Raw genomic sequence first — 16,640 nt, 5'->3', positions numbered from 1 at the left:
TGGCAAGTGACGAGCTGGAAGTACTTTCCTTTCTGGGAAACGTTCTGTTTTAAATATGTTTTTATTGAGTTTTAGAGAGAGGGAGGGAGAGGAGTAGAGAGAAACATCATTGAATGGCTGCCTCCTGTATGCCCGCCCCTGGGAATTGAGCCTGCAACCTGAGCATGTGCCCTGACAGGAGTCGAACCCGTGACCTCTCGGTTCCTGGGCCGAAGCGCCAGCAGAGCCACCCCCCAGGCTCCGGGGGTTCTCTGACAATGTTCCCAGTGCTGCTGGGAGGAGCGCCCGGGAGGACCCCAGGCTTCCTGTGACGTGCCTGTGCCCTTCCCGCCGTGTCCTTCCCTAAGACGGCACTGCCCTCGCCTGTGCCCGGGACAGAGCTGCCGGGCTAAGCCTGTCCCCACCGGCGCAGGGCGTGGGCTTCTGGCAGGCGAGAGAGCGCATCGCGAGGACGGGAACTTGAAAAACCACTCACAGCCAACACCGAGTCTGAAAAGCTTCTCAGAATGTTAAAACCATTTTAAATAAAATTACCCCATTTCAGTAAAACTTTTCGTCCTTCCTTGAAACAGAAACACTTGACATTAAAACATGATTTTTAAAAAATCATGAGCCTGATCCGAGTGGACCGGGAGCGGCCTCCGGCAGGAAGGAGCCGCCCGCGGGCCCGCTGGGCGCACACGGCGCGGGAAGCCGCGTCCACGGAGGCGCACTGCCTCCTGCCCGGCCTGGAGGGGTGGACGGTTCCAGCACTGAGCTCCCCGGCCGTCAGTCATCGTAGTAATAGTCCAACTTGGTGAACACCGTCTTGCAGCCTTTGTCGGAGAAAACCTTCTCGTCCTTGGGGAAAAAGGTCATCTCGTCGGCCACCCGGGTGACAATGTCCTCGTCCACGTCGTAGCCCCGGGCCTGCATTTCCACGCGGACGCACATCTTCAGGTGCTTGTACTCCAGGGGGAGGAAGGGCACGAAGTAGTCGATGAGATTTCGGTCAATTAAGCTGCTGTGCCAGAAGCCACCTGGGGAGAGAGGGCGCGGTCATCCTCTGCCCCCGCCCTCTGCCCCCGCCCACCCGCACGTCTTCCGCTGCTGTGGAGCCAGGCCGCACCTGCCCGCAGGGAGCACCGATCCAGTGAGGCAGGAGGGATGACCTGCCGGCTGTGATGCTTCTGTGAAAGCCTCAGGGGGAGGGGGAGGGGGAGGGACACTTGAGCGACACGGGCTCCGGGAGACCTCTAGGTGTGACAAGATCGGAGGCGGTCGGAGGCCCACCACCCTGGGTGCCTGTGGCCCGGCGGAGGCAGAGGAAAGGGAGTGATTCGGATTCAAGGGAAGGCCAGGAGTCTTGGTGAGCGACAGACACCCATCTATTCTGAAAACTCCCTCCCTGGATGAGCAGCTGGGGAGAAACCCACTGCCCTGCCGGCAGGTCCAGACAGAGCATGTGGGGACCAAACACCAGGCCCCTGAGTAAGAATTGGGAAGCCCCCAGGCTGCAGGAGGCTCTGCACCCACCCAGGCACCCACCCCGGGCGGCCCGGGCCTCCTGCCCAGCACTCGCTCCACCCAGGACACATCGCCACTGGACCTCACCAGCCTCTCCAGCGTCTCCCTCCCACTCTGCTTCCCTCCGGGCCTTCACCCTCTCCCACGTGGAGTGATCCGCCCACACCAGCTGGTCCTACAATTCAAGTCCATTCTGTCACTGTCTGTCCGGTGAGGGCTCAGCACCCCCACTTCGGCCAACTGCAAGTTCAGGTGTCACCTGCGCTCTGACCGACCAGCTAGAGGTTCCCATGATCCCCTCCTTGGGTTCAATTGATTTGCTAGAGCAGCTCACACACCTGGAGAAGCATCTTACTTAACTAGGGCAGTGGTCGGAAAACTCATCAGTCCTCAGGGCCAAATATCAACAGCACAACGAATGACATTTCTTTGGAGAGCCAAATTTTTTAAACTTAAACCTCTTCTAATGCCACTTCTTGAAAACAGACTCACCCAGGCCGTGGTATTTTGTGGGAGAGCCACACTCAAGGGGCCAAAGAGCTGCAGGTGGCTCGTGAGCCGAAGTTTGCCGACCACTGTACTAGGTTACCAGTTCATTATGAAAGGAAGAGCCAGGCGGAGACTCAGACACACAGTCACACTGATAACCGCACGGCGGCAGGGGACACTGCAATGCCAGGGGAGCGCTCTGTAAAGCACATGACTGTCTGACCGGGATGTACACCCGGCGCTAATGCAGAGCCACAGGGAGCCCGCTGTAATGGGAAGACGCGGAGGGCGAGCCTGGGGACAGGACACAGCTGCCAGGCCCTCTCCGAGTGTGCCCCGACCCAGGAGCTCCCGGAACCCCGTCCTCTGTCGTTTTTAAGTATGTGGGCTTCGTTACACAGGCCCCTCCGAGTCAACCTCCTCTCCCCGCCTCTCATCACCCTCACGTGCTTCCCAAAACCAGCTCATTAACTAACAAGCTCAGGCTGGGGTTGAATTTGTTCTGAATGCACCTCGTGGTCTTCTCACGCAGGAAATTCCAGGGTTTGAGCTCTGTGCCAGGATGGAGTGGAGCCTGAGGCGTGGGGAAAAGCGAAACTGACCCGGGGGAGCAACGACAGCCCCTCCTGAAGGCCCGCCTGTGCCAGGCTCGCCGGGGCCTGGGAATGAGGCCCCGGGCCAGGCAGACCAGGACGCTGCCCTCACTCACTCCCTCACCCGGTTCACCAGCCCGGGCCCCAGGAGGCCGGACACAGGCAGTTCAGAGTGCAGGCAGCTGTGAACGAGGGGCCACGCGGTCAGGCGAGGCCGGCGGAGGGATGCCCCGGGCAGAGCCTGAACAAGGGGCCCCACACCAAGACCAGGAAGAGCGTGCGGTCACCTCAGTCCCGGGGCTTCAGAAACCATCCACCTCCCAGTTTGTGTTCTCAGTCTGACGCCCCAGGAATAGCCCGGAACCAGCCGTCAGCTCCTCATCTCTGCTGAACGCCACAACGTGTCTCCACTCACTGAGCACGTCCATCCCCACCTCCCGCCTTCCCCACCAGCCTGCAGCTCCGCAGTCCGTGCCCATCCCTGGCAGTGCCACCCGCGGAGTGCTAAGGCAGACCCTGGTTTGTCTCTCGTTCCTACACTCAATCCTTTAGGAAATCTCATTGTTTCTACCTTCAAAATGCACCCTAATCCGACAGTGTCCCACCCCCTGCCACCCGCTGCCGCAGGCCCCAGCACTCTCCCCTGGCTGCCCGGCTTCTGGCGGTCCCCGGCCCCTGCCACCTGCAGGCTGCTCTCCTCCAGCAGCCAGCGCAGCCTTTTAAGACTAAGTCAGACCATGTCACTGTTTGCTAGGAACCCCGCAGGGGCTCCCTCTCCACGTGGAGTCAAACCCAAGGCCTCACCGTGGCCCCCAGGCCTCTGAGCTGCACCCCCGCCGCCTCCCCTCTAATCTAACTGTCTCCTCTGCCATCCTGGGCCAGCTGCAGCGACCCAGGCGCGCTCCCACCTCGGTGTCCACAGGGCCCGGCCTCACTCCTGTCAGCTCAGTGCCACCCTCAGAAAGCCCTCTGACCCCTCTATCTAAAGCCACAGCCCACCCTCGTCCCGGCACCCCAAACCTTTTCTTAATTGCTTCCTGCCTCTTGGGGGGAGGGGAGAGGGAGATACATACTACCTCCATTAGATCATCCGACACATTTCCTTCTCATTCGTTATCACTAGGATATACATTCTTTGAGAAGAAGGGCTTTTGCCGTTCTTAGCCCAGTGCTGACTCCTGGTCGTTGCATAATAAATATTTGTCAGATGAATGAGAGAGTTCAGCCACCTGCCCAAGGCCGTCAACAAGCAGCTAGGCCAGGTCTGCCCGATTCCAAAGCTCAGCTCCTGCCCTGGCACCCACTGTGTAACCTCCTAGGCACCTGGCAGCGCCTGCTGCAGAATTTAGGCGAAGTTTCCACTGCACCTGCCCACCTTTTGGCACGCCAAGAAACCAGTGAACATGTTACAGGATACTGTCTCTCATCAGTGACATTCCAGTTGCACAAACGGACATAAACTATCCCAGACGCTACAGAGCGTGAATTTCTTGGGAGTCTGTTTAGAAGGAAACCTTTTGCTCTGTCATCGCAAGCACAAACCCAAGCAGAGCAGAGACCTGAACGGTCAGTGCCACCTGGCCAGTCTCCATCACGCTGGCTCTCCGCCTCCCAGGGCTCAAGGTCTACGGTGTGAGCTTCAGCGAAGAGCACGGAGCTGCGTGGCTAACGCTCGGGCTCTGGAACCAGGGTCAGTGGCAGGCTGTGTGGATGTGGGCTAGCTGCCACAGCAGCCTGCGCCTCAGTCTCCTCATCTGTAAAACGGACGGCAGTGACCAGCCTCTCCCCCGAGGTGACTGTGAGGGTTACAGGAAGATGCACGGCGCCCAGGACAGACGAGCCTCACGCACAGAAGCTGAGCTCTGGGCCACCCAGAGGGCAACAGCCCACCGGCGTCTCCTCCCCCGGAGGTGCCCACAGCGGAGTCCTTGCTCAACCATCTGCTCTTCGAGACAAAGGAATCAACCCCCGAGGAAAACAGGAACTCATTTCAAGAGCTCCCAAACAAACCACTTCCCCCTTCCCAACAGACTCCGCTCCGCTCCCGCCCGCAGGGAGGGGCGCGGCTCCCGGACTCACTGTTCTTGTTGTTGAAGGCCGACACCGACAGGGCGGGCTCCATGTCCCGGAGCCTGATCTCCTCCCTCCGCCGCCCGCTTCGCCAGAAGTCCAGGGCCACGTCTGTGATCCGCTCCGCCCCGGCGTTGCTGCAGAGCAGGTGCGGGGAATGAGAGCGGGCCTCCCCAGGCCGCAGGCTTGGCTCCGAGCTCTCCGCTGCGCCCGCCCGGACGTACCTGAGGAAGATGAAGATGGCTTTCTGGTAGGAGACCCCGTCCACGTGGTCGTAATAGTCCAGGAAAGGCTTGATGGCGTCGATGAGGCCGGCGTGCATCTTGTCCATCTCATCGAATATGAAGATGGACCTCGCGCAGGCGCTCACGTTGCCGCGGATCCACAGCTGTAGCTGGTCCTGAATCGCAGGGGAAGCGACACGGGTTCTCAGCAGGCGCAGCTCCGACCCCAGCACGGCTCCCGGCGCGGCACCCGGCACCGGTAAACCCCAGCCGCTTCCGAAAGGCTGAGCGCTCACTGCAGCCTCAGCTCCGAGCTAAGAACTTTACACACACAACCCCTCCGATGGGTGTTATCACACCCATTTTACAGATGAGGACACGGGCACCGAGCTTAATCAACGTGCCCGTTATAAAATTACTGGGATCTGAACCCCACCCTGCCTGATTCCAAAGCCCCCACTTGGATTATAATTCCTGAGCTGTCACCCCAAAGCTGAGGCACTGAACTGCCGGCCATGTTAACACACTTCCTGTGCACACCGGCCTTCTAGAAGGAAGGGAGAGGACGAGAGACCGGTTCTGCCATCAGTCCTCAGCACAGCCTCCTGAGGGGAAAGTAAGGCGTGCAGGCTCCTTTAAGTGAGGCGCCTGGACTCGAGAGCATGCGCCGTGGCATGAGTGCGGCCAGCCAGCACTCCTGAGGTTCTGGGACAATGCCCACGGCTGTGCTTAAGCAGAAACATTCCCTAAACACATTCAGGTACTTCTTAGGAAACTAAGCAATTGCCCTAGCTGGTTTGGCTCAGTGGGAGAGCGTTGGTCTTCAGACAGAAAGGTCCCGGGTTCGATTCCGGTCAAGGGCATGTACCTTGGTTGTAGGCACATCTCCAGTAGGGGGTGTGCAGGAGGCAGCTGATTGATGTTTCTCTCTCATCGATGTTTCTAACTCTCTATCCCTCTCCCTTCCTCTCTGTAAAAAAATCAATAAAATATATATTTTTTAAAAACAACTAACCAATTAAGGAGAAAAGACCTATTTAATCAGAAGTTTGAACTATGGTGCTTTTCTGAATTCCCCACACAAGGTGAAGAGGAGAAATGAGCTGTTTTCAGGTTTGACTTCTTATGATTTTGGTGTCTGCTTGGCTACCTGACCAGCAGACCCGGGTTACAATGTTCCATTGTGTGTATCTAAGCTAAGTAGGAATTCTGCTCTAAGGAGGACTAGTCTCTGTGCACAGAGGAACCTCAGGAGAACACGTGGCCCCAAATCAAGTCACTCTTTAAACAAGGACTCGCTCAGATCTGCTAGTTCTCCCTCTCTGCCTCCAATAACAGAGAACACGTACTGAGCCCTCACTACCCGCCAGCCGCCCTCCATCATGTCTTATTGTGAGCTCCCCAGGCCAATCCAGTGTGTGCACAACAGAACACCATTGCACTCAGCTGAGGAAATTAAGGCACAGAGAGGGTAAGTAACTTGCCCAAAATCACACAGCTAGTAAGTAATGGAGCCTGAATGCTAACTAGGATGACCCACTTGACTCAATTTGTCTGGAACTTTCCCAGGTTTGGCACTGAAAATCCCACATGCTAGGAACCCTGGGCAGCTGGTCACCCAAGCAGAAGGGGGAAGGAAGGATGAGGGCTAAATGGCTTCGTCTTGCCACCTTGAGGGTTTGTTACACAGATTAAGAAAGGTGACAGTTGACACTTATTCGAACACTCATGTGCCGGGGACCAGGACACATAGGTGACAGACAGAGCTCACTGAGTTCTCATGGCCCCATTTCACAGATGAAGAACTGAGCCTCCGAGAGGGGGCAAGCTTCCCAAGGTCACACAGCTGGTGTGGGCGAGTCAGGACTCAAAATCCAGATGTGTCTGCTGCCAAAGCCCAGGCCAGTGACCAGCGACAGAAAACAAAAGCGGTTTGCCACACTGCAGGTAGCAAACTTCGGCCTCTCTAGAAAGGTTTCCTCTTCCACAAAATGAGTGAGGTCTGATGATGACTTTAAGTCGGATGTGGCTGTGGCCGTTTCCAAGATCCCCTGCCCCCACTTAAAACGAGCAACACACTGGGCCTGACTCTGGAAACCACGAGGTTTGGTAGCGGAACTGCTCCGAGCATCTGAAACCCTCCGTGGCTGCCACCCGCGGCCATTTTCAGGGCTCACTCCTTCTAACCAGCAATCCCCAAACCCCACCCCACACCCGAGAAACCCCCACGCAGCGCCCCCGGCAAGGACCCCAGCGCCCCGCTTGCCTTGTACAGGGTGAGGTTGGAGGCGTGCGGGAAGTGCAGCGTGGCCACGAACAGGTGCACGAAGTGGCTGCTGAGGCCGCCCTCATACAGGTTCTCGGCGATGATCTTGCTGGCGAAGTTCTTGCCGGTGCCGGTCCAGCCGTGCATGGAGAGCGTGAGCGGCTTCTTGGGCTTCGGGTTGCTGATGAAGCCGGTCAGGGCGTTTAGGATGACCTTCTTGGCAAGATGCTGCCCGAAGAGCTTGCGGTCCAGGTCCTGCTGCAGCTCTGGGGAAAGCGGAGCCCGTCAGGGGGGTGCGGGCGGCGGCGGGCGGGATTCGGCCGCGTTTCCAGCCGCGGGCTCCCGGGGAGGCGAGGAAGCCCCTGAGCCGGGGCCGGCGGGTGGGCCCGGGGTCCCCTCTGCTAGCGCGGCCCATGCACACGGGCCCCAGCCGGGCTGCTCCCCTGAAAGGTCCGCGGCTCCGCGCCCCCCGCCGCCGGCGGCGAGCACCGCCCCCAGCCCTGCGCCTCCCGCCCCAGCCCCGCTCCCCCCCGCCCCGCGGCGCAGGCAAAGGGCCGCGGTTCGGCCGCGGGGCCCGCCCGGAAGAGCTCGCCATCCTTCCCGTCTCCGCCCGCGAAGGCGCACGTCTCTTGGGGTAAGGCGACCAGACGTCCCGATTTCTAACCATTTGTCCCGCGGCGGTTTAAAAAAGTCCCGAAACGACGCGGGACAAATGGTCAGAAATCGGGACGTCTGGTCACCTTATCTTTGGGGGAAGTTACCCCCGTCCGCACGGCCCCCGCCCCCATGTCTGCGGGAAGCACCGAAGCCGGCAGTTCGCCTCCTGGTCCGACCGAAGTCCGGCCGCGCCGGGCGGTGGCGCAGCGCCAGGCCTCACCCGCCCCCGGCCGCCCGGGCACCGGGTTCCGGGTCCGGCCCGCCGGCCTCTGCTCGCCGGGGCGCCCCGACCCCGCCTCGGACCGCCGCCCGCCGGCCGCCCGCCTACCTTCGCGGCGGAGGCTCCGCTTGTGGTTGCAGCACTCGGCGAAGAGGCAGTAGAGGCGCGGGTAGGAGATGTAGCTGGTGAGCACGCCGGCCAGGGCCAGCCCCAGGCTGATGGGCTCCACCGCGCGCGCCAGCGGCGCCAGCAGCAGCAGGCCCAGGGCGGCCCGGCCCAGCTTCATTCCCGGAGCCCCGCCGCCCGGCGCGCCGTCAGCCTTCCGCGGCCCCGCCGGACCGCGCTTCCGGTTCCTCCCCCTCGCCGCCGCCATCTTTTCCTGGGGCGGGCCTCTCCGTGACGCCGGTGTCGCCATCTTTGTTAGGGGCACCGCCATTTCCTGCTTCCGGGAGGCGGCGCCGGAAGTTGATGGGGGCCACTGCTTATTTTCGTGTTTTTTTAAAAAAAAACTTTTACAGCCGAAACCGGTTTGGCTCAATGGATAGAGCGTCGGCTTGGAGACTGAAGGGTCCCAGGTTCGATTCCGGTCAAGGGCATGTACCTTGGTTGCGGGCATATCCCCAGTAGGGGGTGTGCAAGAGGCAGCTGATCGATGACTCTCTCTCATCGATGTTTCTAACTCTCTATCTCTCTCCCTTCTTCTCTGTACAAAATCAATAAAATATATTAAAAAAAAAAAAAAAAAAACTTTTACAGGGCACACATGCCTCCCCCGCCTGGCACAGTTTTCCCCTATTACTAACATCTTCCTGTAACATATGAACCTGTATTGACACAGGCTTGTTCAGATACTTCCTTGGTTTTTACCTGTTGTGTTATTTCTGATCCAGGATCCCATCCAAGGTACCACATTATAGTCTCCTCTTGATTGTGGGTGTTTCTCGGATTTTCCTTGGTTTTGATGACCTTGACAGTTTGGAGGAGCACTGGTCAAATCTTTTGTAGGGCGCCCCCCTATTGGAATTTGTCCCATGTTTAGACTGAGGTTATGGAATAAATGTCCTTTACAGAGGTAAAGTGCTATCTTTGTAACATTATATCAAGGGCACAGACTATCAGCATGATTTGTGACTACTGATGTTGACCTTTATCACCTGGCTGAGTTCCGGTTGTCAGGTTCCTCACACTCATTCATTCAGTTTGGAGGATTACCTATGTCCCAGGTTAGACACGATTCCTGTATTCACCTTCACCTTGCACAATGCACACTCTCAATCAGCCTAGAAGTCACCCGACCTGTTATTTCCTCATTCCAAGCTGTTCAAAGGCTTCAGGAAAAATGACAGCACAAGTGGCACTCAACTTGACAGCTAACAGGTTGGAGCCCGTCTCTTGAACTAAATAAGCAGTTCTTTTGAGCTCCCCACCCCCCAGGCTCTGAACACACTGCCTAGTATTGGTGTGAGGAGACGCAAAATGAACAAGAAGGCTAAATTCATCTCATATTTAATATAGAAGCGCGGAAGTGATAGAGACAGGTAATTTTTCCTTCCTAATGAAAAGAAATAGGTAACTTTGTAAAAGTCAGAGAATACCAGTGTCCCTTTGATCCCATTCTAGAATTTTCTACCGTCCACTGGAAACAGGGAAGGATGCATTTCTGAACCCCATTCCAGATCACTGGAAGTAGAAGACATGATCACACATATAATAAAAAGCACAATTTAAAGGGTATTATCTCACCCTGAACACTCAGCTCTTTTCTCCTGAGCCAGGAAAAATATTAAGAAAAAGTCAACATTATTTACAAACAAGATTTAATAACATTCACAAGAATAGTTTGCCTCCAAATAAGAAAACCATGTATTATTTTGTTTCAAAAGGATACAAATTTAGAGCCTGAAAAATCCAGCAGGTAAGGTAAGCAGCCAGACTAGGAGTCTGTTTCTGGAACTGTCTGCTAGCCAACGGTCAGGGTTCTGTCCAGGAAGGCTTTCCCATGGGGCGAGGGCAGTGCTATTTACACCCCAATCTGCACTTCTCCCCTGTGGCTGCCCTCAATACCGTCTGTTCATCTTCTTGAACTTCTCATAATGATAGTCATCGGTGGCCTTCTCGTTAGCAGGACGCTTGCGGTTTGGGGGGGACCCTGTGGAGGAAAAGAGGAAAGTCACCGACAGGCGACGTCCCTGTGGGCCAGGACATCCCCACAGGAGCCCCAGGGCTACCCTGGTGAACAGAAACATAGTAGGGCCTCAGCTAACACTTGTTATTGAGTTACTGAAGGCATACGGAGTTGGTGCCAGCCAAACTGTGCTGACCTCAGCATCCCACTACGTGAACAGCAGCAGCCACACTGCATTGTCTGACTCCACCAGACACGGTGCTGTCCTTTAGCCATGGCTTCCTTTTACCGTCAGCAAACCTAGCAGGGCACCTTACCATCTTTGCTCAGAGAGGTCAGGAGACTTGCTCAGATGAGGTAGGCTGAGAGATGCATCCCAGTCTGGCGACTCCAAAACCCTCGCTTACCATGTGTCTAACACAAAGCTCTTGGGAACCCAAGACCACAAAACCAAGACGTTAAGGAAATAGTTTCCCGAGTAAGAAAGAGGAATGAGAGGCTTTTCAGAAGCCTCAGCAAATGTCGCATTTCCTTAGTCAGCCCATGGCTGATGAGAGGGTGACTCCCAGGTGCAGGCAAGTGTGTGGGAGGGTCTCTGCGGGCTGCTGGGGGAGGACAGGAGCATCTGCCTCTGGAGGACCCTTTGGTGACTTCTCCAAAGGCAGCCTAGAGGCATGATGGTCAAGAATGAGCACCAGCCGAAACCGGTTTGGCTCAGTGGATAGAGCGTCGGCTTGCGGACTGAAAGGTCCCAGGTTCGATTCTGGTCAAGGGCATGTACCTTGGTTGTGGGCACATCTCTGGTAGGTGGTGTGCAGGAGGCAGCTGGTCGATGATTCTCTCATCGATGTTTCTAGCTCTCTATCCCTCTCCCTTCCTCTCTGTAAAAATCAATAAAATATATTTAAAAAAAAAAAAAAAGAAGAAAAAAAATAATGAGCACCAAAGCAGTGTTTAAAGAGGGAAAATGGGAAACAAGCTGAGTGGCCAACCAGAGGGAGATGGTGAGACATGTGTTTACTGACACGGAGAGACATGCGGGGAGACCGCTGAGTAAAACGCTGTGAGATCCTTCTGGGTACATACCATGTCTCCTGTATGTGAACATGTCTGAAAGATTGTACATACAATGTTAACAGTGGTTGTCTCTGGGTGGTGAAACTATGAGTAACTTTCCATTTATTTTTGTTTATTGAAATTTTCCAATTTTTGAGTCTCTGTGTTTGACAGCCCATGAACCCTCAGAGCAGCCCCAGGTGGTAGGTTTTATTCCCATTCCCAGTTTGTAGATGAGGAAACTGAGGCTTGCAAAGGGGAAGGGACATGGCCGTGGTCCAGAACGTGGGCTAAAACTCAGATGCCCCGCAGCCCGAGCTCCCGCCTCCCTGGTCCCCGCGTGCTGTGACCCCCCGGCCGCCCAGGCCCCGCTGCACTCACGGTCAGGCTCCGGCTTCTCGGTGTCGCCCACTCGCAAGGGCCGGGCTTTGGGCTCTTCTTTGTTCCTCCGAATGGGGGCGTTGAGCTCCTCGTGATAAACTGGACCAGAGAGCAGGGGACATGTCAGACAAAACCCGGGAACCCAGGGACCTCACACCCATGGGGCAGGGGCGGGAGAGGGCTGCCTCCCGCGAGGCTCACATCGGTTGTGCTGCACGTAATTCACCGCCATGTTGGTGGGCACGAAGGATGTCTCGCTGTCTTTCTTCTTGTTCTGCTGCTCTGCCAGCAGGCGGGCCTTGGCATCCTCCGTGGAGATGATGTTTTTTATCTTAGCGCTAAGGGGAGAGAGGAGCCATGCCACGCATTAGATTGCCGCCCCTCCGGTCCTCAGGGGTGACTGGTGCAGCTGGCAGCCCACCACTGCAGAAGGAAGTCCTTCTTCCTGGGCCCAGCTCTGCAGTTTACGAGCTCCCCTGCAGCCACGCCCCATGGCATTCCCAAGCAGGGAGAGACGCGGGACTTATTCTCCTGATTAAGAGGAAACTGCGCCTGAGAGGAGCAGAGAACTGCCTGGGGCTCAGAGCTGGAAGGCCAGGACAGAGGTGAGAACCCCGAGGTCTCCCGCCTTCTGCTCGGCCGCAGAGGATTCTGACCACTGCAGTTCCTCCATGACAGCCCCCTTTAGAGCAGATGTTCTGTAGTAAAAACGAGAGGAGGATCGTGGGGTGGCTAAGCCTTTAACAATGCTCCTCCTCCAATAAGACAGAACAATAGCCCGGCATGTGACTCAGTGCTGAGCATGGACCTATGCACCAGGAGGTCACAGTTCAAGTCCCCGTCAGGGCACATGCCCAAGGTGTGGGCTAGCTGCCCAGAATGGGGTGTGCAGGAGGCAGCCAGTCGATGATTATCTCTCCTCATTAATGTTTCTATCTCTCTTCCGATCCTTTCTGAAATGAATAAGAAGACATTAAGAACAACAACGGAAGAACACAGGGCCTGACTACAACGGCTAAATCAGCAGTCAGGGTCCTTAAGTGTCTGCAACTCCTCTGCCCAGAACTGCTGGAGACAACCACCTCAGCCCGCCAGAGAGGACACAGGTTTGTGGTTTCCAAGGAGACAGATGAGAAAGCCCCCCGACTTCTAACTGGAAAGCAGCGCGGTCCCTGAGCCGCGGGCAGGAGCGGCGAGGCGAGGGTCTGGACGTACTCGATGCCCAGGTCCACCTCGGGGATGCCGCTCAGCATCTGGTTGGAAAGCATCTCCTCGGTCTTCTTTGCTGAAGAGACGCGGATGTTTTCCGGAAGCTCGTACAGACAGTCCTCTGCGTTCTTGGGCTTTACTTTCTGCTCTTCGTGCTCCACGATCCCTTTCCTCTTCTTCAGCTCCGTCTCAATGTACTTCATCCTGAAACCAGAAGCCAGGTCTCAGGGAGGGGAGGACACCCCCAACAGGCACCTGTGAAATGAGCGGCCCCAACACGGGCCCCCAGAGCAGTGACGCTCCGTGAGGAGGTTCTCATCAGTCCACGGAGAGGCGAAGAAAATAAAAATAACCAATTTTTCCTTCAAGTTAAAATTTACAACTTATATTACATGATTACGTGCCACCAATCTATAGGTGCTATCCTCAGTAAGGTTCTTTGAAGACAGAAGGATGATGGGAGATGGTAATTGTTTGTTCAACAGTCTTATTGGCCAAAATAAAAAGTAGGCGTCTATGCCGAAACCAGTTTGGTTCAGTGGGTAGAGCATCGGCCTGCGGACTGAAAGGTCCCAGGTTCGATTCCAGTCAAGGGCATGTATCTTGGTTGTGGGCACATCCCCAGGAGGGGGTGTGCAGGAGGCAGCTGGTCGATGTTTCTCATTGATGTTTCTAGCTATCTCTATCCTTCTTCCTTCCTCTCTGTAAAAAATCAGTAAAATATATTTTAGGATAAAAAAAAAAGTAGGTGTCTAGTGTTTAATCCCTTCAATGTTTTGGGGAAGTGTTATTAGTCAAGGAATCTACAATCTCAAGAACCACTTTTAAAGAATTTTTCAGACTTTTTCAAAGTTCCTGAGCCTGGGAGGCAGGCCAAGAGGGACCAGCACTGATGGCCTTGGTTGACTCTAGCAATGTCCTGTGACTGACTAGCTCGGACCGTGTCTGGCTGGCGCCCACCCCCGGTCGCTCCCAGCCAGGCTGCCACCTACATGTCGGCGTCCTCGTCCCTCCGGTTGGTTTCCGCCGAGAATGATGTCCCCAGGTGGAGGTCTTCCTCTTCGCTGATCCTGGCGGGAGAGAGGAAGAGTGAAGTCATGCTCACGAAGCTGTGTGCACTGACAGCACAGGCACACAGCAAACAGCGTCAGTCCTCTCTACAGTGGGGGAAATATATGAGATGTAAACCCCATAAATATAAGCCAGCAAACTGGAGATTCCTCTGGGGAATTGGCAGATACTTTTGTTTTTTGCTTTTGTGCTGTTTGAATGCATTATTCTTACAATTGTGTTTTTATGTTTTCTTTCAAAAGAAAAAGGAAACTTCCACGTGGGTTTGAAAGACAATAAACAATGCACCTTTACAAAACGGACCATACCCACATCTCTCTAAGCTAACTTTTGGAGAGTTTTTGTTTTCCTGTTTTTCTGCATAGAGGATACTTGAAGATGTCTCTCTAAAGCACATGTGTCAAACACACGGCCCGCGGGCCAAATCCAGCCCGCCAGGCCTTGCAATGTGGCCCGCACCGCGCTGTCATCACTGCACTCCGCTGTCAGTTTATGACATTGTCAGTTTATGACTATTCAGTAAACCATTCGGCCCGCGATTTAGGCTGGATTTTAGATTTTGGCCCCTTCTCTGATTGAGTTCGACTGCTCTAAAGTAAGGTGTCTCCTCAGACGTCCCGATTTCCAACAATTTGCCCCGAGGCGTTTTCAAAAAGTCCTGATTTTCCGCGGGACAAATTGTTAAAAACCGGGACTGTCCCGCCAAAAGCGGGGCGTCTGGTCACCTTACTCTAAAGCCGCTGCCGCAGGCCCAGCTCTCTGGGCACACGGACCCGGGGGGCCACGGGGCACCCGTCCCAGCGTGTCCTGCACTCACTTGTCCTTGCCCCTTTCCTTCAGCTTCTTCATGTCCACCATGCCTCCGGTCTTCATCTGGAAGGGGTCGTCCTGCAGAAAGCGAAGACAGCCGGGAAGAAACCTCTTCGTCACTGGCAGCGAGTTTCCTTTTCTAAGGAAACACCATCAGCCACTGAGGAGCACCCCGTCTTCCCCCTGCCCAGGAAGGACCCCACAACTTACCACCAGAGTGGTCTCCTCTTGTACCTTCTCGCCCACCAGCAGGGCCACAGCACTGAGTGGAACCGAAAAGGAAAAGGAGGGCGGGCAGAATGGCACATTTCAGAGGCGAGAAAGAATGTTTCTGAAGTTTGTAGACTGCAACATTAGTGGCAGGTGGGCACCAAAGCCGGCGGGAAAAGCTGTGAGACTAAGACAGCGCTCCACAAGCACTGTAGACGCTTGGGGGGGAGGGGAGGGAGGCAAACCTTTCTATAAAGCCACCTGGCATCACCCTGCCTCGGAAACTTCACTTCTAAGGTTGTTTGCCTTCAGGGAGCGAAGCTGGAGACAAGTGTAGGAAGACACTACTGCGGCCTGATCTGATGAAAGTTTACAAAACGACCTCCAGGTCCTCAAACGGAATTAAGTTACATTGTGGTACATACTTGTGGTGGAGTACTATGTAGCCATTAAAAAGGGCTTTGGAAAGACAATCTGCAAAGTGAGTGAACGCCACAATGTCCTAATGAATGAAAATAGCATAGATAAAAAGTTCTCACTATTGCCGAAACAGGTTTGGCTCAGCGGACAGAGCTTCGGTCTGCGGACTGAAAGGTCCCGGGTTCAATTCCGGTCAAGGGCATGTACATTGGTGTGGGCACATCCCCGGTAGGGGGTGTGCAGGAGGCAGCTGGTCAATGATTCTCTCTCATGGATGTTTCTAGCTCTCTATCCTTCTCTCTTATCTCTGTGAAAAATCAATAAAATATATATATTTTTAAAAGTTCTCACTATCCTTTACAAAAGGGAGAAAGAATACACATTGGAAAGGACATTAAATGTTAACACTGGTTACCTCTGGATGGAGGAATTATGGGTGCTGTTTATTTCTTGATTATACTTTTCTAAATTTTCCAAATTCTCAAACATCAATGTGCTTTCACACAATAAAAACAAGAGTGCGTGACTTGTTTCTGTACCTCTGGAGCAAACCTAAGACCACATGGCCCAGGCCATCTCCTGATTAAACGTTTCAACGAACACTGCAGACTCCTCTTCCTCCTCCTCCTCCTCCTCCTCCTCCTCCTCCTCCTCCTCCTCCGGGCCCCCCACGGTACCCACCTCACTCCGTTGGGCCTCTTCCTCAAGTTCTGCACCTCTCGGGTCTCCTCCAGTTTCAATCTGAATAAAAGCAATGTGCAGGTTGAGAGACCCTCCGCGGAACTCAGAGCCAAACAGCAGCTTCGCCGGCACAGGGTCCAGAAGGCGAACCTGCGCCTGGACCCACCGGGACTCCGATGCACTGCCCATCCCGGGGACAGTTCCTCCAACTATGCGGCCTCGGGGGTGGCGGTCTCAGCCCTAGAACCCTCCATTGGTCCGCAAAGGGGGACACCACCACCGGCTCACGGTTGCCAATGCTGTCAACAAGGCGCCGGGCCGGTGGTGAGACCCCGGGCCAGCTTCTCGTTTCCTGCCCAGGGGAAAGCCCGTTCCCAACGCACCGAACCTCTTCTGAGCCCTGCTCATCTTCCTCCGACTCCGAGTCGGCCCGGCGCCGGCGGAAAGTCTTCCCGGTGGCCGGCATGGTCGCGCCGGCCCCGCGGTCCCCCCGCTGCCCCGCTGCGCCGAGGGCCGGCCCGCTTCCGGCGCGGAGCAGTGACGTCACGCGCCCGCCCCGCCGGGCCCCGCCCCAAGCTCCTGGTCCCACCCGTCTCTCTTGGCCCAGATGGCCACGCCCCATCGGTAGCATAGCCACCTCCCGATTGGCCAG

At 55.6% G+C, this 16,640-nt stretch overlaps 2 protein-coding genes across 2 annotated transcripts; both read right to left on the bottom strand.

Annotated features, from left to right (window-relative positions):
* Nucleotides 1-483: 483 nt before the first annotated feature.
* TOR1A (torsin family 1 member A) lies at nucleotides 484-8,448 on the bottom strand. The gene is made up of 5 exons (XM_084899851.1): nucleotides 8,134-8,448; nucleotides 7,149-7,414; nucleotides 4,883-5,058; nucleotides 4,668-4,795; nucleotides 484-1,019 (listed from the first exon to the last, which is right to left on the bottom strand). The coding sequence occupies exons 1-5, from the start codon at nucleotides 8,438-8,440 to the stop codon at nucleotides 769-771; spliced, it is 1,128 nt and encodes a 375-aa protein (XP_084755977.1). The 5' UTR covers nucleotides 8,441-8,448; the 3' UTR covers nucleotides 484-768.
* A 1,071-nt stretch (nucleotides 8,449-9,519) lies between these two features.
* Nucleotides 9,520-16,528, bottom strand: LOC311630624 (splicing factor C9orf78). Its single transcript, XM_084899868.1, has 9 exons — nucleotides 16,372-16,528; nucleotides 15,989-16,048; nucleotides 14,888-14,939; nucleotides 14,685-14,755; nucleotides 13,789-13,866; nucleotides 12,803-13,000; nucleotides 11,789-11,925; nucleotides 11,588-11,686; nucleotides 9,520-10,174 (listed from the first exon to the last, which is right to left on the bottom strand). The coding sequence occupies exons 1-9, from the start codon at nucleotides 16,452-16,454 to the stop codon at nucleotides 10,083-10,085; spliced, it is 870 nt and encodes a 289-aa protein (XP_084755994.1). The 5' UTR covers nucleotides 16,455-16,528; the 3' UTR covers nucleotides 9,520-10,082.
* Between the last annotated feature and the right edge of the window lie 112 nt (nucleotides 16,529-16,640).

This window comes from Pipistrellus hanaki (genome assembly GCF_964339955.1).
Source record: "Pipistrellus hanaki genome assembly, chromosome: 11".
NCBI classification, from domain to species: Eukaryota; Metazoa; Chordata; class Mammalia; order Chiroptera; family Vespertilionidae; genus Pipistrellus; species Pipistrellus hanaki.
Note: the sequence above shows the minus strand (reverse complement) of the source record. Positions and strands in the feature narration are given on the sequence as shown.